Source organism: Oryctolagus cuniculus, chromosome 10, assembly GCF_051225735.1.
Source record: "Oryctolagus cuniculus isolate XC-2025 breed Fujian yellow rabbit chromosome 10, ASM5122573v1, whole genome shotgun sequence".
NCBI classification, from domain to species: Eukaryota; Metazoa; Chordata; class Mammalia; order Lagomorpha; family Leporidae; genus Oryctolagus; species Oryctolagus cuniculus.
In genome coordinates, this window is record NC_142876.1 from 51,430,297 (window position 1) to 51,456,361 (window position 26,065).

Here is a 26,065-nt window from a genome sequence, read left to right on the forward strand (position 1 = left end):
CGACATGAATTAGAAACCTTAAACTTGGTATAGAACCCATCAAGCATTTTGCCCATTGTGATTTTTTAAAAAAGATTTACTTGAAGAAGAGTTACAGAGAGGTAGAGCCAGAGAGAGAGGGGTCTTCCATCTACTGCCTCGTTCCCCAGATGACCTTAACAGCCAGAGCTGAACTGACGCAAAGCCAGGAGCTTCTTCCAGGTCTCCCACACAGGTGCAGGGGCCAAGGACTTGGGCTATCTTCCACTGCTTTCCCAGGCCACAGCAGAGAGCTGGAGCAGAAGTGGAGCAGCCAGGACTCAAACTGGCGCCCATATGGGATGCCAGCACTGCAGGCCGGGGCTTTAACCCACTATTCCATAGCACCGGCCCCCCGTTATGATTTGAAGAAGCAGTTAAAACATTATAGAAAGATTACTGTATGATGGCAATCTCTGATACATTATCAAAAAATATTTATGTTTGAAGCCATGTAAATAGAACTCAACCAAATTTCAGCTCTTCTTTCCTTGGTTTAAAGAAGGTCACTCACAGTCCAGAGGCTAGATCTCTCCTTGGCTTTGCCAGCAGTGGGAAAATATTTCTGAATGTATTTTAAAGGCACCCTAAAGGCATACAATGACAGCATAATGTCTTCATTTTTATTCATCCAACCACCTTTCAGAACACTTTTGAATGACATGGTGTTGCTATTTCATTAATGAAGTGAGTGTGTGTGTGTAAGAGGAATGAGCCAGGAATATGAAGGAGTCAAGTAAGATCATTTATTTCCTTCCATACATCTTCTGTTAAGTGTTCAAAAAACATTCACCTAGTTTCTAGGAAACGTGTATATATATTTTCTTATTTTTTTATTGAGCATTGTTGAGCATCTGGTTTTTCACTCATAGATATGCAGCAAAATATTTAAATGCTTTCATGGTAAGCTGCTGTTTTGCTGGCACTACTACAAATGGGAAAAATTGTTAAGTTGAAAGTAGCAGTAGCTGGCTTGGCCATTGTCCTCTCATAGTTTCACATCATTATCGTGATGCATGAATTTGAAGTGACGTCTATGACATATTGTAAGTGAATTCCAACCGTCTGGAGTGGTGAAACACCAAAGGAAGTGGGGCAGACTCCATTCCATCCCTGTTCTTGATAGTCAGAGACCAGCAGGGAGAGGAGGCCACCTGGACAGCGGCGGTCACGACCTAGAGCCTGTCCCACCTCCCAGAGACGCAGAGGGAAGAATCAACACTGTGACTCACCCAGGAAGGCACTGCCCCCACAGTAGCCCAGGAATACGGACGGACTCTGAAACACAGACTCCGTTCATCGGGAACATGCAGAAGAGTTTGCTGTGCAACGAGAAAACTGAAGTGCACCTGCACGATGAAGACAGAGTGGCAGGAGGTGCCAGAGCAGGGTCAGGCCTGGAAGTCCCCAGATGGCCGCTGGGAGTCAGGGACGGTGAAGAGGATGGGCTGGCCCTCACGTGCCGGGGGGATAGTAGGCTGCAGAGCTTGGGAGCCCTCTGTGAGTTACCTGATGGCTACATGCCTTAGGGTCTTCCTTGGGAAAATCAGTTACTACCTGCAAATCTCTGGAGCTGTGGTGAGGATCGAATCAGACCATCTGGGACGCTTGTAGCCTAGTGCCCAACACTGACTCTCAGGAGATGTGAGCTACCACAGTATTTGTTTTCTCTGAATAGTAACTGTTAGTGTAAAAATGGAAAACCTACTCTGGAGTTTTAAATGGAGAGAAAAAACAAAGGAAGGTGCCAGAAGGTGCTCCAAATGGGCAGCAGCCTGTCAGGAGGAGGGTGCAGGTGAGCTGGGGCCCTGCTTGTCTGCCCCAAAGGAAGAGCAACAGAGAACCTGGACAGCCGGGCTTCCTGGGGAGCTGATGGTGACCTGACCTGGACTGAGCTTAGAAAAATAGCTGTTTGCCTTAGAAATTTTAAACAGACACTTGCTCATGGTTTGAGCAAGCCAGGTAATCTTAAAAGTTTTCTTCCGACTCAAGCTGCACAATGGGCTCTTACATACAGTCAGGACCTTGTGTGGCATCCACAGAGGCCCCTAAGAATGAGCGTGTGTCAACACTTACCGAGCCCGTGCCAGGCAGGCACAGAGCTGTGCCCGGGAGCATGACCCCTGAGCAGTAGGGAAGTGGGTCCAAGCTGGGCCCTGCAATCCAGTTGCCTCGTGGTGAGCCCAGGCTTTGTTGTTTCTTAGCTGGTCGCAGTGTCTTCACCCGTAAAGTGGGGATAACCGTGCGAGTCTCCTAGAATTTTAAAGACCCAGTACCATGCCTTGTGTGTAAGTAACACTCAGTTAACGTAAGTCTTACCAGCTCCTACTGCTCATAAGAATTCTTTTTAATGACCTTAATTGGCTTTTTTTTAAAAAAGATTTATTTATTTGAAAGCCACAGAGGAAGTTACACAGAGGGGAAAGGCAGAGGGAGAGATCTTCCATCCGCTGGTTCACTCCCCAGTTTTGGCCTCAATGGCCAGAACTGCGCCAATCAGGAGCCAGGAGCTTCCTCCAGGTCTTCCCATGCGGATGCAGGGGCCCAAGGATTTGGGCCATCTTGTACTGCTTCCCCAGGCCAAAGCAGAGAGCTGGATCAGAAGTGGAGCAGCCAGGACTCAAACCAGCACCCGTATGGGATGCGAGCATTGCAGGCAGTGGCTTTACCTGCTACGCCACAGTGCCAGCCCCTCTTAATTGGCTTGTTAAAAATTATTTATTTCAGAGACAAAGAGAGCTCTCCCAACTACTGATGCACTCCCAAAATGCCCACAATGGCCAGGGCTGGGTTAAAGCCAAAGCCAGGAGCCAGGAGCTCAATCCAGATCCCTTACATGGGTGGCAGGGATCCAATTATTTGAGCCATCCCCACTGCCTTCAAGGGTCTGCATAGACAGGAAGCTGGAGTCGGGCTGGATCTGGGAATTGAACCCAGGAACTCCAATGTGGAACACGGGCACCTTAACCACTAGGCCAAAGGCTCACCCTATGGCTCCATTTTTCATTCCAGGACTAGACAACACTTCATTCCATAAAACAGATAAAGTGTTCCCCCTAAGAATTCTTCAAGCTAGGTATCATCCCATTTCTCAGATGAAGAAATCAAAACTCAAAAGGATCTGGTCTGAAAGACGGTAAAGCCAGATTTCAAGCCTGGGTCTATGAGTCTTAGTGCTGAAGGTGTCAGGGCTCCCAGGACCTGACTGAGGTGCTGTGTTGAGGCTCTGGTGAATGTTGGCACCTGCTCCATCTTCCTGGCTTGCTGTGTGCTCGCCTCACACTTCTTGTTCTTGCTTGTCACCAAGTCGACTTCTCTGGCTGAAACCTCTTCTATTCCCTGTGTGCTTTTTCTTTTTTAAGAGTTCTTTGTTTGAAAGGCAGAGTGATGGAAAGAGAGAGAGACAGACAGACAGACACCTTCCATGTGTTGATTCAATCCCCAAACGGCTGCAACAGCCAGCCTTGGGCTATGCTGAAGCCAGGAGCCAGGAACTCCATATCTGGGTCTCCCACGTGGATGCAGGGGATCAAGCACTTAGGCCATCACCCAGTGCCTTCCCAGGTGCATTAGCAGGGAGCTGGATCAGAAGCTGAGCAGCCGGGACTGGAACCGAGAGTCAGACATGAAATGCTGGCATTGCAAGTGGCAGCCTTGCCTACTTGGCCATAAAGCAGCCTCCACCCTGTGTGGCTTTTTTTAGTCCTGAGGATACCTTAAAACCCTGCACAGGCCATGCCTCTTGCAGGAAGCCCTCCCTGCCTGGCCCAGCTGGGATGCTGTCCCCTGTGCTTCCAGTGCACCCAGTGAGACTGCATGGTGCTCAGTTTAAAAGGTCCAGCAGAGCACTGGGAACATGGAGGCATTCGTGCAAGACGTTCAGTAAGTGCAGAAATAGAACACCGATCTTGGTGAATGCTGGTGGGCTTTTTAAAAATCAGGTTCATCCTACTGCATTTTTCACAGAGTATGGTCAGTGTAACCTGCTTTAATTTTTTAAAAAACATTTAGCCAAAGAGTCATGGGAGAACTCTTGGGCTTCCTGGAGGTTAAGCAATGCCCTGTGGCCGGGAGCTGCCTCTGAGCCATCAGTGTGGCCACAGGTGATTTTTCCTTTATCTTAAACTTGCCTTCCTTCTGCGCTACTTTCTTGGGTTCTATGTATCATCTAAGAAAATGATGCTGCCTCAGGGAACTGCTACTGGAGATATTATTTCCCCTTCACTAGATGCAATTTGATTTGCTTGTTTTTACTTAGAAGGTATTTTCTCCCTCCTCTTAAATTCCTTCTATCCCCATCCATAACCAGCTGTGAATTAATTTTTATCTGTATGCATGAAATATAGATGAAACTTCCTAAGTCTAGAAACAGTAACAGACTAGTGCTAGGATTTTTCTAAACGTGATACTACTTCAGGCAAACCAAATGCTGCTTGTGATCATGCATTCAGATTGGTAAAATAGTGATTTTTTTTACATTGTAATGTCCAACGTTACTTTTTTTTTTTTAAGAAAAAACTTTTTAGTACAGACGTTTAAAGCTAAATGCAAAGGGATGTGTTTGCAGTAGTTACGACATTGCTGGGGCACCCACATCCGTATCAGAATGAGTAGGTTCAAGCTGTGGCCCCACTTTTCTTCTTTTAAAGATTTATTTATTTGAAAGAGTTACACAGAGAGAGAAAGAGAGGCAGAGAGAGAGAGAGAAAGAGTTCTTCCATCCACTGGTTCACTCCCCATATGGCCGCAACAGCCAGAGCCAGGAGCCAGGAGCTTCTTCCAGGTCTCCCACACAGGTGCAGGGGCCAAGGACTTGGGGGCCATCTTCTACTGCTTTCCCAGGCCACAGCAGAGAGCCAGATCGAAAGTGGAGCAGCCGGATTCAAAGCAGCGCCCATATGGGATGCCAGCACTGCAGGCGGCGGCTTTACCCACATACGCCACAGCTCCAGCCCCATGGCTCCACTTTCAATTCCAGCTTCCTGCTAATGTGCTCTCTGGGAGGCAGTGGTGATGGTTGAAGTACTTGGGTTTCTGTCACCCACCGTGGGAGACCCAGACTGAGTTCCAGGCTCCTGGCTTGAACCTGGCCCAGCCCCAGCTACTGAAGGCATCTGGGGAATAAACCAGCAGATGAGAGATCTGTTAGTCTTTGTCCCTTTGCCTTTCAAATAAATCAAAATAAGATTTTTAAAACATAAAAATAAGTGCAAACATGGAGAGAATATAATCCCAAGTGCCCACGTAGAAGTTTCAGACATTACTGTAGCATTTCCCTTTCTTTCCTCTCACACCGTTTCCATTTCCTTCTTCTCTCCTCTCCGCAGAAACCCCGCAGAGAGCCCCTTTGGTAGCAACACTGCTCTGTCCATGGCTCCTTCCCTCCCTGCTGTCCTGAAACCAGGTTCTGTGGGCGGTAGCGCTCTCACGCACCAGCACTCGCACAAGCATGCTCAGCTCCACCCAGCCCTCTTCCCCACTTGCCATCTGCTTTGGTTTCCAGTATTAGGGCAGAAACTTGTTTGGAAATCCTAGCTGGCAGACATTATTTAGAGGTTTGTTTTCAGAAACTACAGGTGCTTCTGAGAACAAAGTAGTTCAATAGAAAATGACTTGTTACAGGGGATTTTCTAAGTAATGCCCTCCCGAGTGGGGGACGGGGACTTATGGCAGATTGCTTTTCTGTTTCACTGCTTGTTCACCTGCCATGCTTTCCCAGTTCTTAACAACGCGTGGGTAGCACTTTTTCCTTTTATAATTTAAAAATATCTCCAAGTGCTAAAAAGGTCACGGAAATTGCCTGTAAATCTCTTAGCCAGCAAAATAAATCTGGGCCAGAGACTAAATGAATCTTTTCCTCAATTACAAACCATAGTTTCCATGGCTCAGAAGCCCAGTGGCGGAGAACAAAGGAATTTCTTGGTAACAGAGAGCAAGTAGGTAAAACGGCCCAACTCGTGTCTTGTCCTGGTCTCACCCTCTTTACCCTTGGCTCATCTTTGCACTTCATTCCCCAGATCCAACCCTAAGCAGAATCTTCTCCATCCTCTCTGGGCAAGTCAGCAACTACAAATGACCCCTCACTCAGGAATCCGTGTGCAGCGCAGGGAGTGGCGGTGGAGAGCTGAAAGGATTGGCCCCCTTGGCCCTTGGATAGCAGGGCCTGGTATCGAGTTATGTGTAATGGTGCTTGGTATGATCCCATGTTCACCAGGTAGTGTGGGAAGGATAGGGTTAGGGTGTAGGAAGGAAGAGACAGAAGGTGGTCTTAGAAGGGTTGGAAACCTCTCCAAACAATGGATTCTATACAAGTTTGTCAAGAAGATATACAAGGTCATCATAATGGAACCAGAGCCGAAAGGTCCATGAGGTTGGAACTTCATGTGTACTACTTGAGAGTTCTTACTCTCTCATACCTCTTTTTTGCCTCTTCATAGGTGTATCAACAGATCTTGTTTTGTTTTGAAGATTGATTGAATGATCCAAAAGGCAGAGTTAGATCTTCTGCTGGTTCCTTCCCCAAATGGCCATAACAGCTGGAGTTGGGCCAGGTTGAAGCCAGTAGCCTGCAACCCTATCTGGGCTTCCCCCCGGGTAGCAGGGGCCCAAGCACTTGGGCCATCTTCTGCTGCTTTCCCAGGTGTGTTGGCAGGGAGCTGAATTGAAAGCTGAGCAACCCAGACTCAAACTGACAGTCCCATGTGGGATGCCAGTGTTGCAGGCAGCAGCTTAGCACACTGTGTCATGATGCCAGCCCCTGTATTAACAGTTTGGAATTAACCTCAAATTCTTGGCGTGTCTGGTTTGGCTTTTGGTTTGGTTTGATTTGGTTACATATAGGATATCTTCTCAGGATACCAGTATTTTCCCTGACCACAACTAGATCAAGTTCCCCAAGCTCCAGCTTTGTGTATCTCAGCTGTTAAGTGAATTAGGTTTTGTTACAGACTGTGAAGGACTTGGCTCCTCAAACTCATGCAGACACATCCCAACAATTTATGTTAAGAGTTAAAGGATTAGGGGCCAGTGCTGTGGCATAGTGGGTAAGGCTGCCACCTGCAGTGCCAGCATCCCATGTGGGCGCCAGTTCGAGTCCCAGCTGCCCCACTTCCTATCCAGCTCTCTGCTATGGCCTGGGAAAGCAGAAGAGGATGGCCCAGGCCCTTGGGCCCCTGCACTTGCATGGGAGACCCAGAAGAAGCTCCTGGCTTCAGATCAGTGCAGCTCCAGCCATTGCGGCCAATTGGGGAGTGAACCAGTGGATGGAAGATCTCTCTCTCTGCCTCTCCTTTCTCTGTGTAACTCTTTCAAGGAAAATCTTTTAAAAAAAAGTGAAAGGATTAATGCTAATGGTCGATGGATTAGGGTGGAGAATTGATCTAATTATGACAGCTGGGAGGTGGGACCAGTGGTAGGTCTCAAGGTCACTAGGGCTTGCACTTGAAAGGTAGTTCCCAGGAGAGCATTGGTTATTTAAACCTCCCTTGGCCCAGCTGCCCTCTGCTTCCTGACTCTGCAGGTGACCACTGCCAGTCTCTACCAGATGCCACACTAATGGGGCCACCTGATCCTGTGACCCTCCAGACTGTAAGCTGAAATAAAGCTCCTGTTGGGTATTTTAGTTCAGGAACAAAAAGCTAATACAACCTTCCTATGAAACTGATGCTAATCAAAGCTTCTTGGAATAATATGGAACATTAGCAAACTCTATTAACTCTAATAATTGTACATTTCCCAAGGGAGGTTGTTCAAGTTTTTTTTTTCCCCCTTTTAATTATAAATGAAAAAGCAATATATGTAGTGGTCAAGAAAACAGGCTTTAAATTCAGACCTGGGCTGGAAGCTAGGCTGCATCACATTTAAAAGCTGTGTTCCCTTGGCCAAGTGACCGGTCTCATCTGTGAAATGACAACAGTAAGGCCACCTCACTGGATCATTGTAAAGGTTAAATGACGAGCAGGCATTTGTCCTAGCAGTTGAGACTGCAGTTGAGACACTGGTAACTCCTATAAAAGCACCTGGTGTAAGTCCCAGCTACTCTGCTTCCAAGCCAGCTTCCTGCTGATGTGCACCCTGGGAGGCAGCAATTGATGGACTGAGTGCTTGGATCCCTGCCACGTGTGTGGGAGACCTGGACTGAGTGGCTTTTTTTTTTTTTTTTTTGACAGAGTGGACAGTGAGAGAGACGAGAGACAAAGAAAGGTCTTCTTTTGCCGCTGGTTCACCCTCCAGTGGCCACCGTGGCCGGCGCACCTCACTGATCCGATGGCAGGAGCCAGGTGCTTCTGGTCTCCCATGGGGTGCAGGGCCCAAGGACTTGGGCCATCCTCCACTGCACTCCCTGGCCACAGCAGGGAGCTGGCCTGGAAAAGGGGCAACCGGGACAGAATCCGGCGCCCCAACCAGGACTAGAACCCAGGGTGCCAGCACCGCAGGCAGAGGATTAGCCTATTGAGCCGCGGCGCCGGCCCAAGTGCATGGCTCTTGACTTTGGCCTGGTCCAGGTCTGGCAGTGTTGGGCATTTGGAGAGTGAACCAGCAGACAGGCACTCTGGTGTTCGTTGTCTCTCTGCCTCTCAATTTTAAAAGTTTTTGAAGACTAAATGAAACAAAGCCCATAAGACAGCCAACCTGCCCTTTGGCACATTTTACTGTTCAATAAGGAGAGCAGTTGTTCTCAGTGGGCTTGAATGGGATGCTTCTCTGCATCTCCCCAGGGGCAGCGTGGCAGGGCTTAGAGGGAGCTTCATGTCTCGCCAACGGTGGAGCCTGAAGTGTTACGTAGCTGGTGCTCTCTCTACATTTGTAGAACAGAAAGCTGAACCAGCTCATCTTGAAGATCCTTCACTTCTGAAAGTGTTAAGGACTTTTGAAGAGAGTGCTATGACGGTTCAGTGGGAAAGAATGAGAACATCTCAAGCTAATGATGGTGATTGCTCCTCTTTAGTCTCTTTTTTTTTTTAATTTATTTTTTTGACAGGCAGAGTGGACAGTGAGAGAGAGACAGAAAGGTCTTCCTTTGCCATTGGTTCACCCTCCAGTGGCCGCCGCGGCTGGCACGCTGCGACCGGTGCACCGCACTGATCCGAAGGCAGGAGCCAGGTGCTTCTCCTAGTCTCCCATGGGGTGCAGGGCCCAAGGACTTGGGCCATCCTCCACTGCCTTCCCAGGCCACAGCAGAGAGCTGGCCTGGAAGGGGGGCAACCGGGACAGAATCCGGCGCCCCAACCGGGACTAGAACCCAGTGAGCCGCGGCGCCGGCCTCCATTCATCTTTTAATTATTATTTTTTATTTGAGAGCCAGGGAGCTCCCATCTGCTGGCTTATCCCCAAGTGCCCACAATGGATGTAGCAGGGCCAGTGCTGGAGCTCGGTGCCAGGTGCCAGGACTGTAATCCATCATATTTCCCATGTTGGTGGCAGAAGCCCAATTACTTGGGCTATCACTGCTGGTTCCTAGGGTCTGCATTGGCAGGAAATTAGAGTCAGGAGCCAGAACTGGGAGTCAAACCCAGGAATTTTTTTTTTTTTTTGACAGGTAGAGATATAGATAGTGAGAGATACACAAAGAGAAAGGTCTTCCTTCCATTGGTTCACCCCCCAAATGGCCACTACGGCCAGCGCTGCACTGAACCGAAGCCAGGAGCCAGGTGCTTCCTCCTGGTCTCCCATGGGGGTGCAGGGCCCAAGCACTTGGGCCATCCTCCACTGCCTTCCCGGGCCACAGCAGAGAGCTGGACTGGAAGAGAAACAACCAGGACTAGAACCCGGTGCCCACATGGGATGCTGGCACCGCAGGCAGAGGATTAACCAAGTGAGCCACAGCGCCGGCCCCAAACCCAGGAATTCTGATGTGGGGGGTGGGCATCTTAACCACTAGACTAAATGCCCACTCTTCCTCCTCCTTTATACTTGCTATTAGAAAACTTTAAAATGTGGACATGTAGTCCTAACTCCTTGCCAGTGACATTGGAATATCTGGGAGTGGGGTTCTTTTTTTTTTTTTTTAATTTATTTTTTTGACAGGCAGAGTGGACAGTGTGAGAGAGACAGAAAGGTCTTCCTTTGCCGTTGGTTCACCCTCCAATGGCCGCCGCGGCCGGCGCGCTGCGGCCAGCGCACCGCGCTGATCCGATGGCAGGAGCCAGGAGCCAGGTGCTTTTCCTGGTCTCCCATGGGGTGCAGGGCCCAAGCACCTGGGCCATCTTCCACTGCACTCCCGGGCCACAGCAGAGAGCTGGCCTGGAAGAGGAGCAACCGGGACAGAATCCAGCACCCCAACCGGGACTAGAATCCGGTGTGCCGGCACCGCTAGGCGGAGGATTAGCCTAGTGAGCCGCGGCGCTGGCTCTCACTTGTTTTTTTAAAAAAAAATACTCCCCACGTGATTCCACTGTGTAGGCAGGGTGAAGAATGACTGCACCTTGCAAATGGACATGGTCAAAAGGAGGGTGAAGGAGTTGGCAGTGAGATCAGCCAGCGGTTGCACCTGCAAGATATGAATTCAGATGTGGCATCTCCATTCTGTCTCGCTTCGAAATTTGCTTTCACTTACTATCCCTGAGAGCACAACCTGACCTCAGTCCCCAGCACCCAAGCTCCCTGACGTGGCTAATCCAGCGCCTTATGACCTGGTTCCTGCTGCTCCAACTTCATTCTTCAGTCACCTGGCTGTGCCTCAGTGGAGAGTAATCGCGTGGCAGGCTTTTTCCGGCCACAAACCTTTGCATCTCCCCCACCTGTCTCCTAACTAACCTGCCCTCCCACTCCATCCTTAGCCAACTCCTCCGTGTCTTCCAGGTCTCATGAGCTTTCTCTTTCTTCCCTGCCAACCGCAAACTGAGTTAGGTGCATCCCCTGTGTGTCCCCAGAGCCCACTCTGCACACCCTGTGTCACACTTGGTCACGTTGCACTTGACCTGCGCTCCCAGCCCCGTGGACTGCTAAGTTCCTTAAAGCCATGAGTGTGGCTCGCTCACCACAGAATCCCCTGGGTCTGTCGTAATTGGGCTCAGCAAATATTGGTGGAGAAAGAGAATGAATAACTGAATGACTATACAAGAAAACAAGAAAGAAATTCCTAAGGAACTGACTCACAGTAAATGTGAGAAGCCAAGTCCTATAAATGACTGAACACACAAGAAAAAAAAGTCTTAATGATTCGCGTGAAGCCAGGTAAATCAGATCCTAGCCCTGGACGCTCTTTCACATAGATCACGCTTTAAATGTACAATGTGTACCCCGCGCCGGCCAGAGGAGCCCTGCCAGGGACCACACTCACTTCCTGCAGGACAAGCTTGTCTTCTTCTGAAGCTTGCTTCTTCCGAGCTTAGGAAGTTTGAAATTGTCTTAAATAAAATGCTGTTTAACAAACAAAAAAAAAAAAAAAAAAAAAAAAAAAAAAGAGGCAAGCCATTTGTGCAGCTGCTGAGACACCAGGTGGGACGCCTGCACCCCAGATCCAGGGTGCTTGGGTTTCAGTCCTGGCTGCCACGCCAGTCCCAGCTTCCTTCTTATCTGCCTGTCTCTGTCTTTGTGTCTGTCTGCTTTTCAAAGAGAATTAAAATAAATGTTTTTCTCAAAAGTAAAAAATGCTAGTTTAATAAGTAAGGGTTATCATTTTTTAAAAAATGTGGAAGGAAGCCTTTGTCAGCATTGCCACTTGGTTCAATGAGTATTAAAAAAAAAATCCTGGCCATGCATCACCTGGAGCCAGCCTGGTCTTGGTCAGTTGGGAAACAGGAATGTTCTCCAGCGTTAGTAAACTGTAATCAGCTCCACAGTTTGCAGGCTCCAGAGTTTACAAATCACTGCAGTTTGATTTGTAGCCTCATTCATATGTCCACAAGAAATACCGCCTGGGTCCATTCCCTTTATTTGCTCAGCCAAACAATACTCCTCCCAGCCCCAAAGGCCACCTGGGCTGCCGCTTTATGGTTGCTGGAGCCACACAGCCCACCTGCATTGTTTCCACAGCTCAGAGCCCTCCTCACTTTAAGCTGGCAAAAATCAGCAGCCCCATGATTCTTTCATTACTCCCAACATTTGTTGCTTCAAGTGGGAACCTTCCCTTTCCCCTTGGTCAGGAATGCGTGTCCATACCCCAAGTGCGCTTCCTTTCCCCTCCCTCTCCGCAGCCCTTGCCCTCTGCACTCCCACAGAGCCCACCCCAGCCTCTCCTGCTGCAAGCCTCCCCCCCCCCCCCCCCCCCCGCCACTTCCCTGCTCCAGTCCCCCTGGGGCACTTCCACCCAGGCTGGTCTTCCTGGCTCCTTATCGTGTTGGAGCAGTTGGGCCCTGGCTCCACACTGCACGGGTCTCTGGCCAGCAGGAACCAGCTGGAAGCAGCATGACCATTGCTAGCAATTCCACTGGGTAGGGGGACCCCAGGGCAAAGTCTGGGTCTTTCTTGGTGTCCTTCTGGGTAGGGCACTTCAAAAACGGACCAAACCAGGGCAGGTGTTTGGCACAGTGGTTAAGACCCAGCTTGGGATTCTCCTTCATCCCATAGCAGAGGACCTGGGTTTGAGTCCTGGCACTCTTCTAATGCAGCTTCCTGCTGGGGCACAACCTGGGAAGAGCAGGTGATGGCTCAGGCAGTTGGGTCTCTGCGACACACCTGGGAGACAAGGATGGAGTGAGTTCTTGGCTCCTGGTTTTGGCCTGGCTGAGCCCTGGCTGTTGGGTTTGGCGAGTAAACCAATGGATGGAAGACCTCTCATTCTCTCCCTCTGCCTTTCAAATAAAACAATTTTTTAACAAAACCTACGCTATGTAACTCCATTTTGCATCTGGAACTTGCTTTTAAGGAAGATGTTTTGAATTGCATGACTACATAAAAATAGAAAAATGTATCAACTCTAGAAATTAAGGCCCACATCTGCAAACATAGATAAAACTATATTAACAGGATTTATGCAGACTCATGTCTGCATTTCCTGGAAAGACTGGAAGGCTTGAGAAAAGCACACATAAAGAGGACCAGTTTCAGACAGTGAGGCAAGTGAGACACCTTTGTCTCAGGAAGCTGCATGTGGCCCAGTAACCTGGCACGTGCCATGGCGCTGCGAAACATTTTCAATCCAAGGCCAGAGCAGAGCGCTGTGGATGCATGATGAGAACAAAGCGCTTGCTGCAGCTGAAGGGAACCTCCACCTGCACCTCGAGACCCACTGGCCAGGACCAGCCCGCCACACTGCATCTGCCCAGTGCTTTCAACTGATTGGTTACCTTCACATTCTGCATCTAACTCCTGAATCCACCAGCTGTCCTCGATGTGATTACTACTAATTGTTAATTTAGGCCGGCGCCACGGCTCACTAGGCTAATCCTCCGCCTTGCGGCACCGGCATACCGGGTTCTAGTCCCGGTCGGGGCGCCAGATTCTGTCCCAGTTGCCCCTGTTCCAGGCCAGCTCTCTGCTGTGGCCCGGGAAGGCAGTGGAGGATGGCCCAAGTGCTTGGGCCCTGCACCCCATGGGAGACCAGGAGAAGCACCTGGCTCCTGCCTTAGGACCAGCGCGATGCGCCGGCCCCAGTGCGCCAGCCATCGCAGCCATTGGAGGGTGAGCCAATGGCAAAAGGAAGACCTTTCTCTCTCTCTCACTATCCACTCTGCCTGTCAAAAGAAATTGTTAATTTAGATCTTTTTTGAAAGCTTATTTTATTTGAAAGGCAGAGTGACAGAGAGGAGGAGAGACTGGGGTGAAGTGTGGTTGGAGAAAGATATCTTTTGTCTGCTGGTTCACTTGCCAAATGGCTGCAACATCTGTGGCTGGGTTAAGCCAAAGCCAGGAGCCTGGAACTTCATCCAGGTATCCCACATGGTGCATGGGTCCAAGCACTTGGGCCACCTGCTGCTGCCTTCCCAGGCATATTAGTGGGGAGCTGGGCTGGAAGTGGAGCAGCCAGGACTTTGATATGGAATGCTGGTGTCAGAAGCAGCAGCTTAACCTTATAAGCCATAATGCTAGCCCCAGATTGTTTTACTTAATGTTCTTAGAAGAGGGGTTGTGAATTCAGTGTATTGCTTCATTGCTTGCTCGGATTATATGATTAGCTTAATGTAATGTTAATCCAATAGGCTAAGAATTTGCCATTTACCTAAGTTTGCCCTCGCTTAGGACTACCAGAGGGCAGTCACCTCAGGGTGCCTTGGAGTCCTCAGACCTGTGACTCCTGCTGCTGTTTTGGTTAGAATAATCAAGGAAACATGACTTTCTGGAAAGACACAAACATGAGTTGGGTGCTCAGCGAAGACCCCCCTGCCGCTCACAACACCCTCAGACGCGGTCCCGCTTCTGCGATGGACATTCCAACCCTTCCTCAGCTTCTCGTCTCCTTTGGCCCAATTTGCTCCATGCAGGAGATTCTACTTCCCTCTGCCTTGCCCGGAGGCACAGCCACCTGCGGTTCACGCCCCAGGCCAGCCTTTCCGGTGTGCACGGCCCCTGTTCAGATTTCACTCCTGCTCCTTCCTTTGATCTTTATTTCTTCACCAAAGTCTGGAATGAAGAGGCCTCCGATTGCATGCACACCACTTTTTTTTTTTTTTTTTTTTTTTTTATCTGCTAGAGTTCTTTTGGTTATGGCTTGCCGTTTGCATTCTAAGAGCCACTTCAGTGACTCTTCTGCTGTGGAAAGATCTGTAAGCATCCGCTTCCACCGTTTTTCCTCCCTAGCTCCTGCTCCTTCGTGCCTCTCAGAGCTACTTTCACAGATATTTGGATCTGTAGCTTGCAGTACCCTCTGTGACTGCAATCACCACCGAATTTTCTCGTCAGTCCTGAGAAATACTTAAGGTTAATATATAAAATAAATTTTGGGAAAGAACTGGAGATGCCGAGATGTCAGTTTACCCAGATCACAGATAATAGTTGGCCAAGCCTCATTCCTATCCCACACTCCTCAGTCCTGACTCCTGTATTCACTCAGTATAAATTAGTCACTTGGATGTGCTTGGGTGCATCCAAATCTAACCTTGAAAATGGGCACTGAAAATAAAAATATACAGCATAGATTTGCATAAGAATGAAGTACCAATTTTTTTAAATGCTGTGTTTTTCATTTATTTATTTGAAAGGTAGAGTTACAGACAGAGAGAGGGAGAGACAGAGAAAGGTTTTCCATTACTGGTTCACTCCCTAAATGGCTGCAATGGCCAAAGCTGAGCCAATCCGAAGCCAGGAGCTTCTTCCAGGTCTTCCATGCAGGTGCAGGGCCCAAGTACTTCTGCTGCTTTCCCAGGCCATAGCAGAGAGCTGGATTGGAAGTGGAGCAGCTGGGACACAAACTGGCACCCCTAGGGATGCTAGTCTGGGGCCAGCGCTGTGGCATAGCCGGTAAAGCCGCTGCCTGAAGTGCCAGCATCCCAAATGGGCACTGGTTCGAGTCCCAACTGCTCCACTTCCACTCTAGCTCTCTGCTATGGGAAAGCAATGGAAGATGGCCCAAGCCCTTGGGCCCTTGCACCCATGTGGGAGACCAGGAAGAAGATCCTGGCTCTTGGCTTTGGATGGGCACAGCTCCAGCTGTTGCCGCCAGTTGAGAAGTGAACCAGTGGATGGAAGACCTTGTTCTCTGCCTCTCCTTCTTTTTGTGTAACTCTTTCAATTAATAAAATATATATTTAATATTTTATATTAATAAATAAAATAAATATGGGATGCTAGCACTGCAGGTAGAGGCTTAGCCTACTATGCCACAGCGCCAGCCCCAAGTACCAATTTTTTGTCTCTTTATTTATGAAAGTGACTTGAGATCACTGATACTGATTTACTTCAGGCCACAAAATAATCAGTACAGGTGCTTAGATTTCACTGTAAAGTTCTTGCTCAACAGATGCATGATAGAAATAAAAACTAAACCAAAAGCTTTCACCTGATTGTGGCCATTCTTTTCATTCCTCTCATGAGTGGGAGGCCCCTTTAGGATCAAAGGAGCTGTGAACAAATCTCTTACTTAACTTGTTAGGCAAGTTACTCATCGTCCTGTTTCTTCATCTTCAAAATGAGGGTGATGGATTTGTTACGCATAGAGAGAGTGCTAAGGATAGTGCAAGTCATCTAGAAGGCACTTAATTAACACAGTTCCCTTTTCTTCCCCTGTCAACTGTACATTTATCATCTTATTAGTAGGGAAGAGTAAAATGCTTTAATAACAGGCAAACAAGTCTCATTCTTTCCCATCCTGAATCAGAGTGCCTTGGAAGCTCTCCAAGTAAGTGACTAATACAGTGTAGCTTGATTGATGTGTCAATGAAAAACGAATGACTAGGTAGCATGCGGTGAAAGGACCCACCGTGGTCGTAATCCACACCCTGGATAGTCATGGCCAATTCACAGAAAGCTGGACAAAAACACAAGCTCAGAAGAATTTGTTGAGTTTTAAAAGTATAACCCTATTGTGGCTCTCTTCTTTGTAGTTAGTACCTTCAGATAGAACATGAGTTTTAAAATTATCTTTAGAAGATTTTTATTGAAACAAATTCACATACCTTTGTGTGGGAGTAGAGGGAGAGAAGCAGCTTTCTTGTTTAGAAGGCAGTCAGGGCCGGTGCTGTGGCATAGTGGGTAAAGCTGCCACCTATGACACCGCATCCCATATGGGTGCCAGTTCAAGTCCTGGCTGCTCCACTTCTGATCCAGCTCTCTGCTATGGCCTGGGAAAGCAGTACAAGCTGGTCCAAGTCCTTGGGCCCCTGCACCTGTGTGGGAGACCTGGAAGAAGATCCCAGCTACAGATAGGCCCAGCTTGGCCCATTTTGGTTCTTTGGGGAGTAAACGAGCAGATGGAAGACTTTCTCTCTCTTACTCTCTCCTTTTCTCCCTCTCTGCCTCTGCCTTTCAAATAATATTAAAAAAAAAAAAAAAAAAAGAAAGAAAGAAAGAAAAGAAAAGAAAAAGGCAGAGTCACAGAGAGGGATATACAGAGAGAAAGATGTCGATCTTTCATCTGCTGCTTTACCTCCAAGATGGCTGAAATCAGGTCTAGGCCAGGCCAGGAGCCTGGTCTTTCATGGGGGTGGCAGGGACCGAAGTACTTGGGGCATCATGGACTTCCCTGGGCGCACTGGCAGGAATGGATCAGAAGCGGAGTAGCCAGGATTCAAACCAGCATTTGGGATCTGTGGCGGCTTAACCTGCTGCACCATAGTGCTGGCCCCTGAGGGGTGGTTTCTGATTTGCCATTATACCCGTTCCATTTCAACATAAGATTAGAAAATGTGTGATTTCAAAATCACCTTCAAAGCAATAAAGTGTTCCAAATCGGAGATGGATTTGCTGTGAGATTAGCAATTGCTTTTCATTTAAAAATGGAACCATATGTCTGCCTACACCGTTGATGAAAAGTAAAATGCACCTTTTGATAAAGGAATCTCCAGTATATAAACTCTACTTTCTGAAATAGGATGTTTGTACAGCATAAATTTATTATACCCTCTATTCACAGGGTAGATGTGACTACTTTTTGTTAACCAATTATATACTAAAGGGTGTAGGTTCAGCCTTTCTTAACGAGATAAATGATAATGGGTGTGAAACGCTTTATCTGTAGCATACTGTATGAACGGTAACTAAAAATGGAGAAAACATACTGTGGATTCCTGTTTAAAAAAGAAAATCCATATCTATTTATGTTCTAGAATTAGATCACACTCGGGGATGGCCAAATAATTTATTTTCTTATGATGATGCCTCACTGTTAATTTTTTGCTGGCACCTAAAGATAATGAGCTATATATTGTTAATGGAAGATGTTTTCTCCTAGATGAATGAATCTTTTATAATAAATAGAAAGCATATGGGCATTATTTTAGAAAGTTTGAGATTCATTGCTGAAGAAAACAGATTTCTTAAAAACACAATTGCCTTTTTAGAAGCATTATTTAAAAGGCGCTTTGGAGCAGTACCATATTAAGTGGCAGAGAAGGCTGTTTTAAGCAACACAGAGGGAAAAACATGACCGTCCATCACAGAGACAGCGCCGAGCCATAAGCACCGTGTCAGGAACACTCCCTTTGCAGGTAAAGGCAGTGAATAAAGGAATATACTTGAGGAAACCGGAGCCTATTTTGAATTATCTGGTCCTGAGATATTAGACAAGCTGGGACCAACACTTCTCGGAGAACCACAGCAATTACTGGGTGATTGCTCCTGAGTGCTGTCTTCTAAAGTGCTCCCTTTGACCCCGGCAAAACCACAGTTCTGAGTCTTAGGCACCAAACAGTTATCTGATTGTCCTCACCGGTCCCTCTTTCCTGTCACAGAATCGGAAGACTTTTCGACGGTACAGAGCCCATCGTCTTGGACAGTCTCAAACAGCACTATTTCATCGACAGAGATGGACAGATGTTCAGATATATCTTGAATTTTCTACGAACGTCTAAACTCCTCATTCCTGATGATTTCAAGGTGAGGGATCTGCATTACATTACCAGTCACAGGAAAAGGTGGTTTATCTGGAGGTACTCCACGAAATACTGCTAGTGCTACAGTTTCAACCCAGGCCACGTCAGGTAGTATCAGGGGTCTCCTTGACATGGTGCCTGGTCCTCATGAAACAGGTGGTATGGTCATTGAAGTTCCACGCGAGCAGAAGATCACTTTGGATATAAAGGGTTAGATTACAATTCATTTTAGCAAATTGAAAAAAAAAAGTTGATTAAATTCAGGTCATTTCTGATAAGTCTGAGTGAGCTAGAAAATAAAAGGAAACCTCCTCAACTTGAAGACTTTTTCTCCTAGAAATCTAAAGCACATCTTAACAAATTTAAAAATTGTTCCCTTTAATGTGTGTTAAAGCCAGTCACACTACAATCATTCCCACATTGCTCTCAAAACTCCAGGCAATGGAATTGGATAAAGAGAACAGTGTTAATATTAGAAGGGAATATATGACAATGTATTTTTTTGCAGCTGAGGTCTCCCTAAATAGAAGGTTCTAAAGAACAACTAAATCCTATTAAAACCAATCTAAAAAACTCATTAAAGCATCTAAATTCAGAATCACTATATTCTAATGGGCAGCTTTCTGATAGAACAGCCAGAGCTAGTCATAATATATAATGGAAAAATACAACAAAAATAATCACATCTAGAATAAACCTAACAAATATGCAAACCTGGTTAAAAAAAAAAAACAAATGTCTACACACAAGTCTGAAAGCAGAGTTGAATAAATAAAGGATCATTCTATCTTTCTGGATGGAAAGCCTCAGTATGCAAATGGCATTTATCCTCCAATTACTCTGTGCCTCCAACACATAGCCTTTTAAGTAAGAAATTTTGGCAAAATGAAATTCACCCCATTTACAAAGTTTGTGTAGAAGGAAAGAAAAGTTAAGAATAAGGTTATAAAAAATCATGAGGGTCATATTACTGATGTTGATGGCAATGTGTTGTACCAACATCAGAGCATACTATACGAGCTGCATTAATTTACAAGGCCAATGCCAGCAGGGCCGAAATACAAGTAGAACAATGGCGAAGAGTAAGGTCCATGCACAGAGTGTGTGCACACAGGAATTTGAAAGTAAAGGTGGTTTTTCAAATCAGTGGAAAAAGAAAGGAATAGTCAGTCATTGGCACTGAGACACCTGAGAAAAATCACCAAGCCAGAGCCCTGCCGCATATCCCCAAGTTCACAAAACCCCTGAACTAAAACGTAAGAAGAACTGAAGCCATAAAAGTACTAGAAGAAGTATGAAGGGATGTCTTACAGTATAATTCTGAGGAAGAGAGGGCCTACCTAAGCAAGACTTAATACCTGAAAGATGTCCTTTAACAACTTTTTTAAAGACGCCATGTACAAATGAAAGACTAGTGTCAAATACTTGCAACAAAAGAACTCCTAAAAATAAGAAATACAAACAGTATAGTGGGAAATACTTGAGCTATACAAATCTTCCCAAAGACAAAAATTAGAAATTACCAGTAACCATTTTTTAAAAATTTATTTGCAAGACAGAGTTACATGGAGAGAAGAGAGAGAGAGATCCTCCATCCACCTGGTCACTCCTCAAATGCCTGTAGCAGCCAGGGCTAGACCAGGCTGAAGGTAGGGGTCCAGAACTCCCTCTGATTCTCACATGTAGGTGGCAGGAACCCAAGTACTTGGACCATAATCTGCTGCTTCAGGTGCATTGACATGAGGGGCTGGCGTTGTGGCGTAGCAGGTAAAGACGCCGCCTGTAGTGCCAGCATCCCATACAGATGCTGGTTTGAGTCCCGGCTGCTCCACTTCTGATCCGGCTCTCTGCTATGGCCTGGGAAAGCAGTAGAAGATGGCCCAGGTCCTTGGGCTCCTGCACCTGCATGGGAGACCCAGAAGAAGCTCCTGGCTCCTGGCTTCAGATCAGCGCAGCTCCAGCCATTGCAGCCATCTGGGGAGTGAACCAGCAGATGGAAGATGTCTCTCTCTGCCTCTGGCCTCTCTGTAACTCTGCCTTTCAAATAAGTAAATAAATAAGTATTAAAAAAAAAAAAAAAACATGAAGGGGAGCATAGAATAGCCAGGATTCCAGGCAGTTCCCCAAACCAGGCACTCGGATATGGGCTTCAGGCATCCCAAGTGGGGGCTTAATCCCCTGAGCAACACCTGCCCTACCAGTAAACATTTGAAAAGCTATTCAATCTCTGGCAGCGCCACCGTGGTGTAGTAGGTTAAGCCTCTGCCTGCAGCACCTGCTCCCCATATGGGCTCTGGTTCAAATCCTAGGTGCTCTGCTTCTGATCCAGCTCCCCGCTAATGTCCTGGGAAAGCAGTGGAGGATGGTCTCAGTGCTTGGGCCCCTTGTACTCATGTGGGAGACCTAGAAACCTGGAAGAAATACCTGGGCCCTGGCTACAGATCCGCTCAGCTCCGGCTGATGAGGCCATTTGGGGAGTGAATCAGTGGATGGAAGATCTGTCTCTCCCTCTGTCTAACTCTGCCTCTCAAATAAATAAATAAATCTTTCAAAGAAAAAAAGCTATTCAGTCTCTAGTATCTAGGAAACAAAAATGAGACCTTTTTCTTTAATCTGTTAGATCAGCAAGAATTTAAAAGTTTGATAACATGCCATATAATTAGCAGTGAAAATTATTTTGGAGGGCAATTCAGCAGTAGTTATTAAAATTTCAAATATATGCTCTCAGGTCTAGTGATTTCATATCAATTTATAGGAACATTGACATAAATGTGAAAAGATATATGTAGGATTTTTAAAAAAGTTTTTTTTTTTATTTCCTTGAGAAGTAGTTATAGACAGAGAGAAGAGACAGAAAGGCCTTCCATCTGCTGTTCACTCCCTAGGTGGCCACAACGGCTAGAGCTCAGCAGATCCGAAGCCAGGAGCTTCTTCGGAGTCTCCCACACGTGTACAGGGACTCAGCACTTGGGTCACTGCTTTCCCAGGCCATTAGCAGGGTGCTGGATCAGAGCAGAGGAGCAGAGACTCAAATCAGTACCCATATGGGATGCCAGCACTGCAGGCGGAGGCTCGGCCTACTATGCCACAGTGCCGGCTCCTAGGGTGTTTGCTACAATCATGTTTATAAGAGCAAAAACTGAACACAAAAATCCGATGGTGGCAGATGTTATAAATATTGTAGAACATCAATACCGTGGAATAGTTTAAAGGAATGTGGTTGACACATATCTGTTGATATATGGGGAGAGAAAAAACAAAATTTTATTTTTTGGTAGAAGTATTAAATTGCAAAATAATATGTATAGTATGTTCCCACTTATATAAAAATCATGTGTGAATTTGCAGATGAGGGTACTTCAAAAACTTCACAGAAAACAGAAGTGAAAGGTTATTTTGGTGCAAAAAAAAACTTGAAATCCATGCAGAGTTTTTTCATAATACATATTTTTCATTAACTTTTGAAGAGCCTTCATATAAAAGCAGAAAAGAGTACAATCACCTCTCCTTCAGGAATTTGAACAGTGGTGCACACGCCAAGGATTATTAGCCAAATGGAAAAGAGAACATAGAGCAATTCCATCATGTACACACTCACTTTACATGGAAACAGCTCTGCATTTGGCAGGAAAACAAGAGAGTCCTAACCGCAGCGAGCGTGCAGAGCTCCCTCTAGCCCTGGAATGAGCCCGAGGCAGGCTCCCTGGCCCGTAGCAATTCTTAGGGCCCTCCCAAGGCTCCAGCTTACCACACTGAACAGGATTCCGAGTCTGAAGACATGAGGGCCTGGCTTGTGCAACATGGCTCCTAAATGAAAGCCAGCCGCTTCATCAGTGATGATCTCTCGCTCGCCCCGCGGGGTGGGGAAGTGTATGGAGAGGCTGTTTCCTGCGTGGTCCTTCCCTGCGACTCTACAGCAGTATTTGCCAGCGTACACAACTTTTCCGTTGCATGCCAGCTCTTGGGTCTCTGCCATGTTTTCCTCCATGCCATTTCATTCCTTTGAGCGAGAATTTCATCCCCCTCTTTTTTTTTTTTTTGACAGGCAGAGTTAGTGAGAGAGAGACAGAAAGGTCTTCCTTCCATTGGTTCACACCCCAAACGGCCGCCATGGCCTGCATGCCACGCCGATCCAAAGCCAAGAGCCAGGTGCTTCCTCCTGGTCTCCCATGCGGGTGCAGGGTCCAAGGACCTGGGCCATCCTCCACTACACTCCCAGGCCACAGCAGAGAGCTGGACTGGAAGAGGAGCAACTGGGACAGAACCTGGTGTGCCGGCGCCACAGGCAGAGGATTAGCTTAGTGAGCCGCGGTGCCGGCCTCATCCCGCATTCTAGGATAATGGCTGGGTTAGAGAACACCCCATTGACTAAGGCCAAAGCGAAGGCAGTGAACACTTAACCCTGCACGCATGCCCTGGAGGACTCCTCTTAGTTCCTCAAACACAGCCCTTGCTGCTCCCTTCAGAGAAGAGCATTCTGTCCACCCACAGCCTTCCCCTGGCTCCTCTGAACAGTCCAGCTTAGGCTAGCCTGGGCCGTGCGATCCTCTTTGGTCTCGCGCACACATGCGTAATCCTCTGTCGCTGTAGGGAAGCACTTTATAGCCAGCTGTGAGTTACCAGAGTCAGCAGCCAGGCCACTGTGGCTGGAACAAACAGGCACGTGTGTATCTCACGTGCGTCAGACGTCCATGGTGTGTGCTCAGTGCTGTCGTCACAGACCCAGACCCTGTCTGTCTTTTGGCCTTGCCATCCTCAGTGTTGACATCCTGGCCTCATGCCTGTCATCTAAGGGTTGTAAAACGACAGCCACAACAGCCCCAGCCCTCGTGTCCTCCTTCAGGGTGGGACAAACTGAGTAAAAGGCTTTTCATAAGACTCCGTCCCTGGCAGAAGGTCCACTGGAAGACTGGCCTTTTGTGGTTCGTTGGCCAGGACAGAACCCCCCTAACTTCAGAGGAGGCCGAGAACGTGACGCGTCTCCTTTTCAGCCTCTTGCTGAGAAAAGCAGGCAAGGGGTAAGCGTGGGGAATCGCGGACCAGCAGCGTCCGCCACTGTGGCTCAGCACCCACATGTTGTGCATGTGACTATCTGTGGCCCGAGTAAATGAGTGCATGGACACATAACCGGGGTGGGGGACGTCCAGCCCATGGGCCACACAAGGCCCACAGAATCATTTGGTCCGGCCCTGCCAAGGCAACCACAGGTGGTACGGCAGGTTAATTTTATGTGGCCTGCGAGTGATGTTATAAAATATTCAAATGGCCCTGCACAGGCAAAAGGTTGCACCCCACCCCTAAACAGATGTGTGGAGTGGTTCTCACATTCAAACTAGACTCTGGTTCATACCAGTTAACTCAAACCTGATCATATACAGTCTTGTACTTGGACTCAGAATATTTTATGTATATTGTTTACTTTCATTTTATTTGAAAGGCAGAGAGATAGAAACAGAGACAGAGATCTTCCACCCGCTGGTAAATCCCCCAAATGCCTACATAAGCTGAGGCAGGGCTGGACCAAAACAGGTAGCTAGGAATTCAATCCAGGTCTCCCATGTGGGTAATAGGAACCCAAGTACTTGAGCCATCACATGCTGCCTCCCAGGGTGCACAGTAACAGGAAGCTGGAATCAAAAGTGGAGCTGGGACTCAGACCCAGGCACTCCGATATGGGATGTGGGCATCCCAAGCCAGGTCTTAACCATTGCACCGGCTGCCTTTAAACACTTATTTATTTGACTGACAGAGTGAATGGGGAGGGGGAGAGGAAGAAAGGAGGGGAGATCTTCCATCTGTTGGTTGTTCCCAAATGGGCAGGGTGGGGCCGGGTTGAAGCTAGGAGTCAGGAACTGAGTCTCCTCTGTGGGTGGCAGGGGCCCAACCACATGGGCCATCCTCTGTTGCTTTCCCAGGCTCATTAACAGGGAGCTGGAGTGGAATTGGGACAGTGGGGACTTGAACTAGCACTGTAAGATGCCAGTGTCACAAGCAGCAGCTTAGCCACTGTACCACAGTGCTGGCCTCAGCATTGCAAGATTCTCTAGACAGACACTTTCATATGTTTTAAGAGAACATTATGAGGCCAGCACTGTGGCCTAGCAGGCTAAGTCTCTGCCTGTGGCTGGTTCGTACCCCAGCTGCTCCTCTTCCAATCCAGCTCTCTGCTATGGCCTAGGAAAGCAGTAGAGGATGGCCCAAGTCCTTGGGCCCCTGCACCAATGTAGGAGACACGGAAGCAGCTCCTGGCTCCTGGCTTCAGATCCTCTCAACTAGCCATTGCACCTGATTGGGGAGTAAACCAGCAGATGGAAGACTTCTCTGCCTCTGCCTAACTCTGCCTTTCTAATAAATAAAATCTTTAAAAACAAAAAAGAGAACATTGTGTGCTATGTCCCTAATCATTGCTTAGTAATAAGTTAAATACAACAGAAAAGGGCCAAAAAAATCATGGAAGACTAGTCATAAGTAGGCAGTGTAATTATATTTAAAATCATATAAGACTATATAGAAAGCATTAAACATATGTATATATAATACCATCATTTAAGCTGTGTGTGTGTGTATCCATCAGGGTAATATATTAATTTATAGTTCCCATTATTAAAAGCAATGTGGCTTTTGGGGATCTCAAAATATTTTGGGAATTTCATTTAGAAAGCAATCACTGTTTTCATTTGTCGCAAAGCGAGCTGGGAGTTTGCAGCACATGCTTTGGTTTAGCTCTCAGCAGACAAAGCCACAGGGCCAGCATTATCTTAGCTCCAAGGACACTCAGGTTAGATGCCGGGGAGAGAAAAGCTTCCGCATGGAGGTCGACTGTGGCTCATCCCAGGGACCATCCCCTGGACTCAGCCGTCACCCACCCGCATGGGATTGGGACAGTTGCTTCTCTGTGACTTTCATGTGCTCCTACGGATTCTAGAGCCCTCGAAGACTGCCGTTCATCAATTCTAAGTACAGCACACACCCTTTAATTGGTTGAGGATTTAGCTGTAGCCCACGCTTCGGGGGAAAAAAACAAAAGCGTGTCAAATGAAACTCACGTATCCCAGGGCCTTGCGGTGTTTCCCACAGGAGCTCTGGTGACAGGCTGTAAATTACAGGGTGTCCTGGAGCCTGGGAGGAGCAGCAGGCGAAGGGAGGCCAGGCCACACCATTCAGCCCTTGTGGCAGATGCTGGAAGTGCACCAGCGGCAGTCCAGTCTAGGCGAGGTGGGTCCAAGTGCACACAGGAGCTACATGACCTTGACAAAGGAGTGCTTTCTTCCCCACTGTGGCTTTTCTCCCGACCTTGGAGAGGGACACAGCTTTCTGGGGAGGAGAGAATCTCCTTTGGGTTTGCCAAGGCGAGTGCTACTCTCTCCAGCCATTTAACACTGGTGGGCAAGCACATGAACCTTGAAACCATAGCACAGCAAATTCTCACTCCACAAGTGTTAACAATTTAGATAATTTCAATCTCAGAACACCATTTAAGTGGAAGCTGCTTGTGGCCTGGCTCCCACTGGAAGCCACTGCAGTCTGTTCTCTGGATAAGAAGTTTCAGAATTTCTCTGAGCCTCCCTCTTTCCTTGAGTTGCCCTTGCTCCACGTTATTCTGATTTCTTCATTGTTCGTTTAGTTCCTGCATAGACACA

The 26,065-nt window shown here is 47.5% G+C and overlaps 1 protein-coding gene and 1 long non-coding RNA gene across 6 annotated transcripts in view; one reads left to right on the forward strand and one right to left on the reverse strand.

Annotated features, from left to right (window-relative positions):
* The window catches only part of KCTD1 (potassium channel tetramerization domain containing 1), a 217,301-nt gene that overhangs the window by 177,184 nt on the left and 14,052 nt on the right, over positions 1 to 26,065 (forward strand). For all 5 annotated transcript variants that reach the window (XM_070050358.2, XM_070050357.2, XM_070050359.2 and 2 more), the window contains exon 3: positions 18,285 to 18,429. In XM_070050358.2, coding sequence (XP_069906459.1) covers positions 18,285 to 18,429 — 145 coding nt within the window. The remainder of the gene's footprint in view (positions 1 to 18,284; positions 18,430 to 26,065) is intronic.
* The window catches only part of LOC149123763 (uncharacterized), a 33,365-nt gene continuing 27,859 nt past the window's right edge, over positions 20,560 to 26,065 (reverse strand). Inside the window, exon 3 of the long non-coding RNA XR_016214087.1 lies at positions 20,560 to 26,052. This is a non-coding gene — a long non-coding RNA (uncharacterized LOC149123763). The remainder of the gene's footprint in view (positions 26,053 to 26,065) is intronic.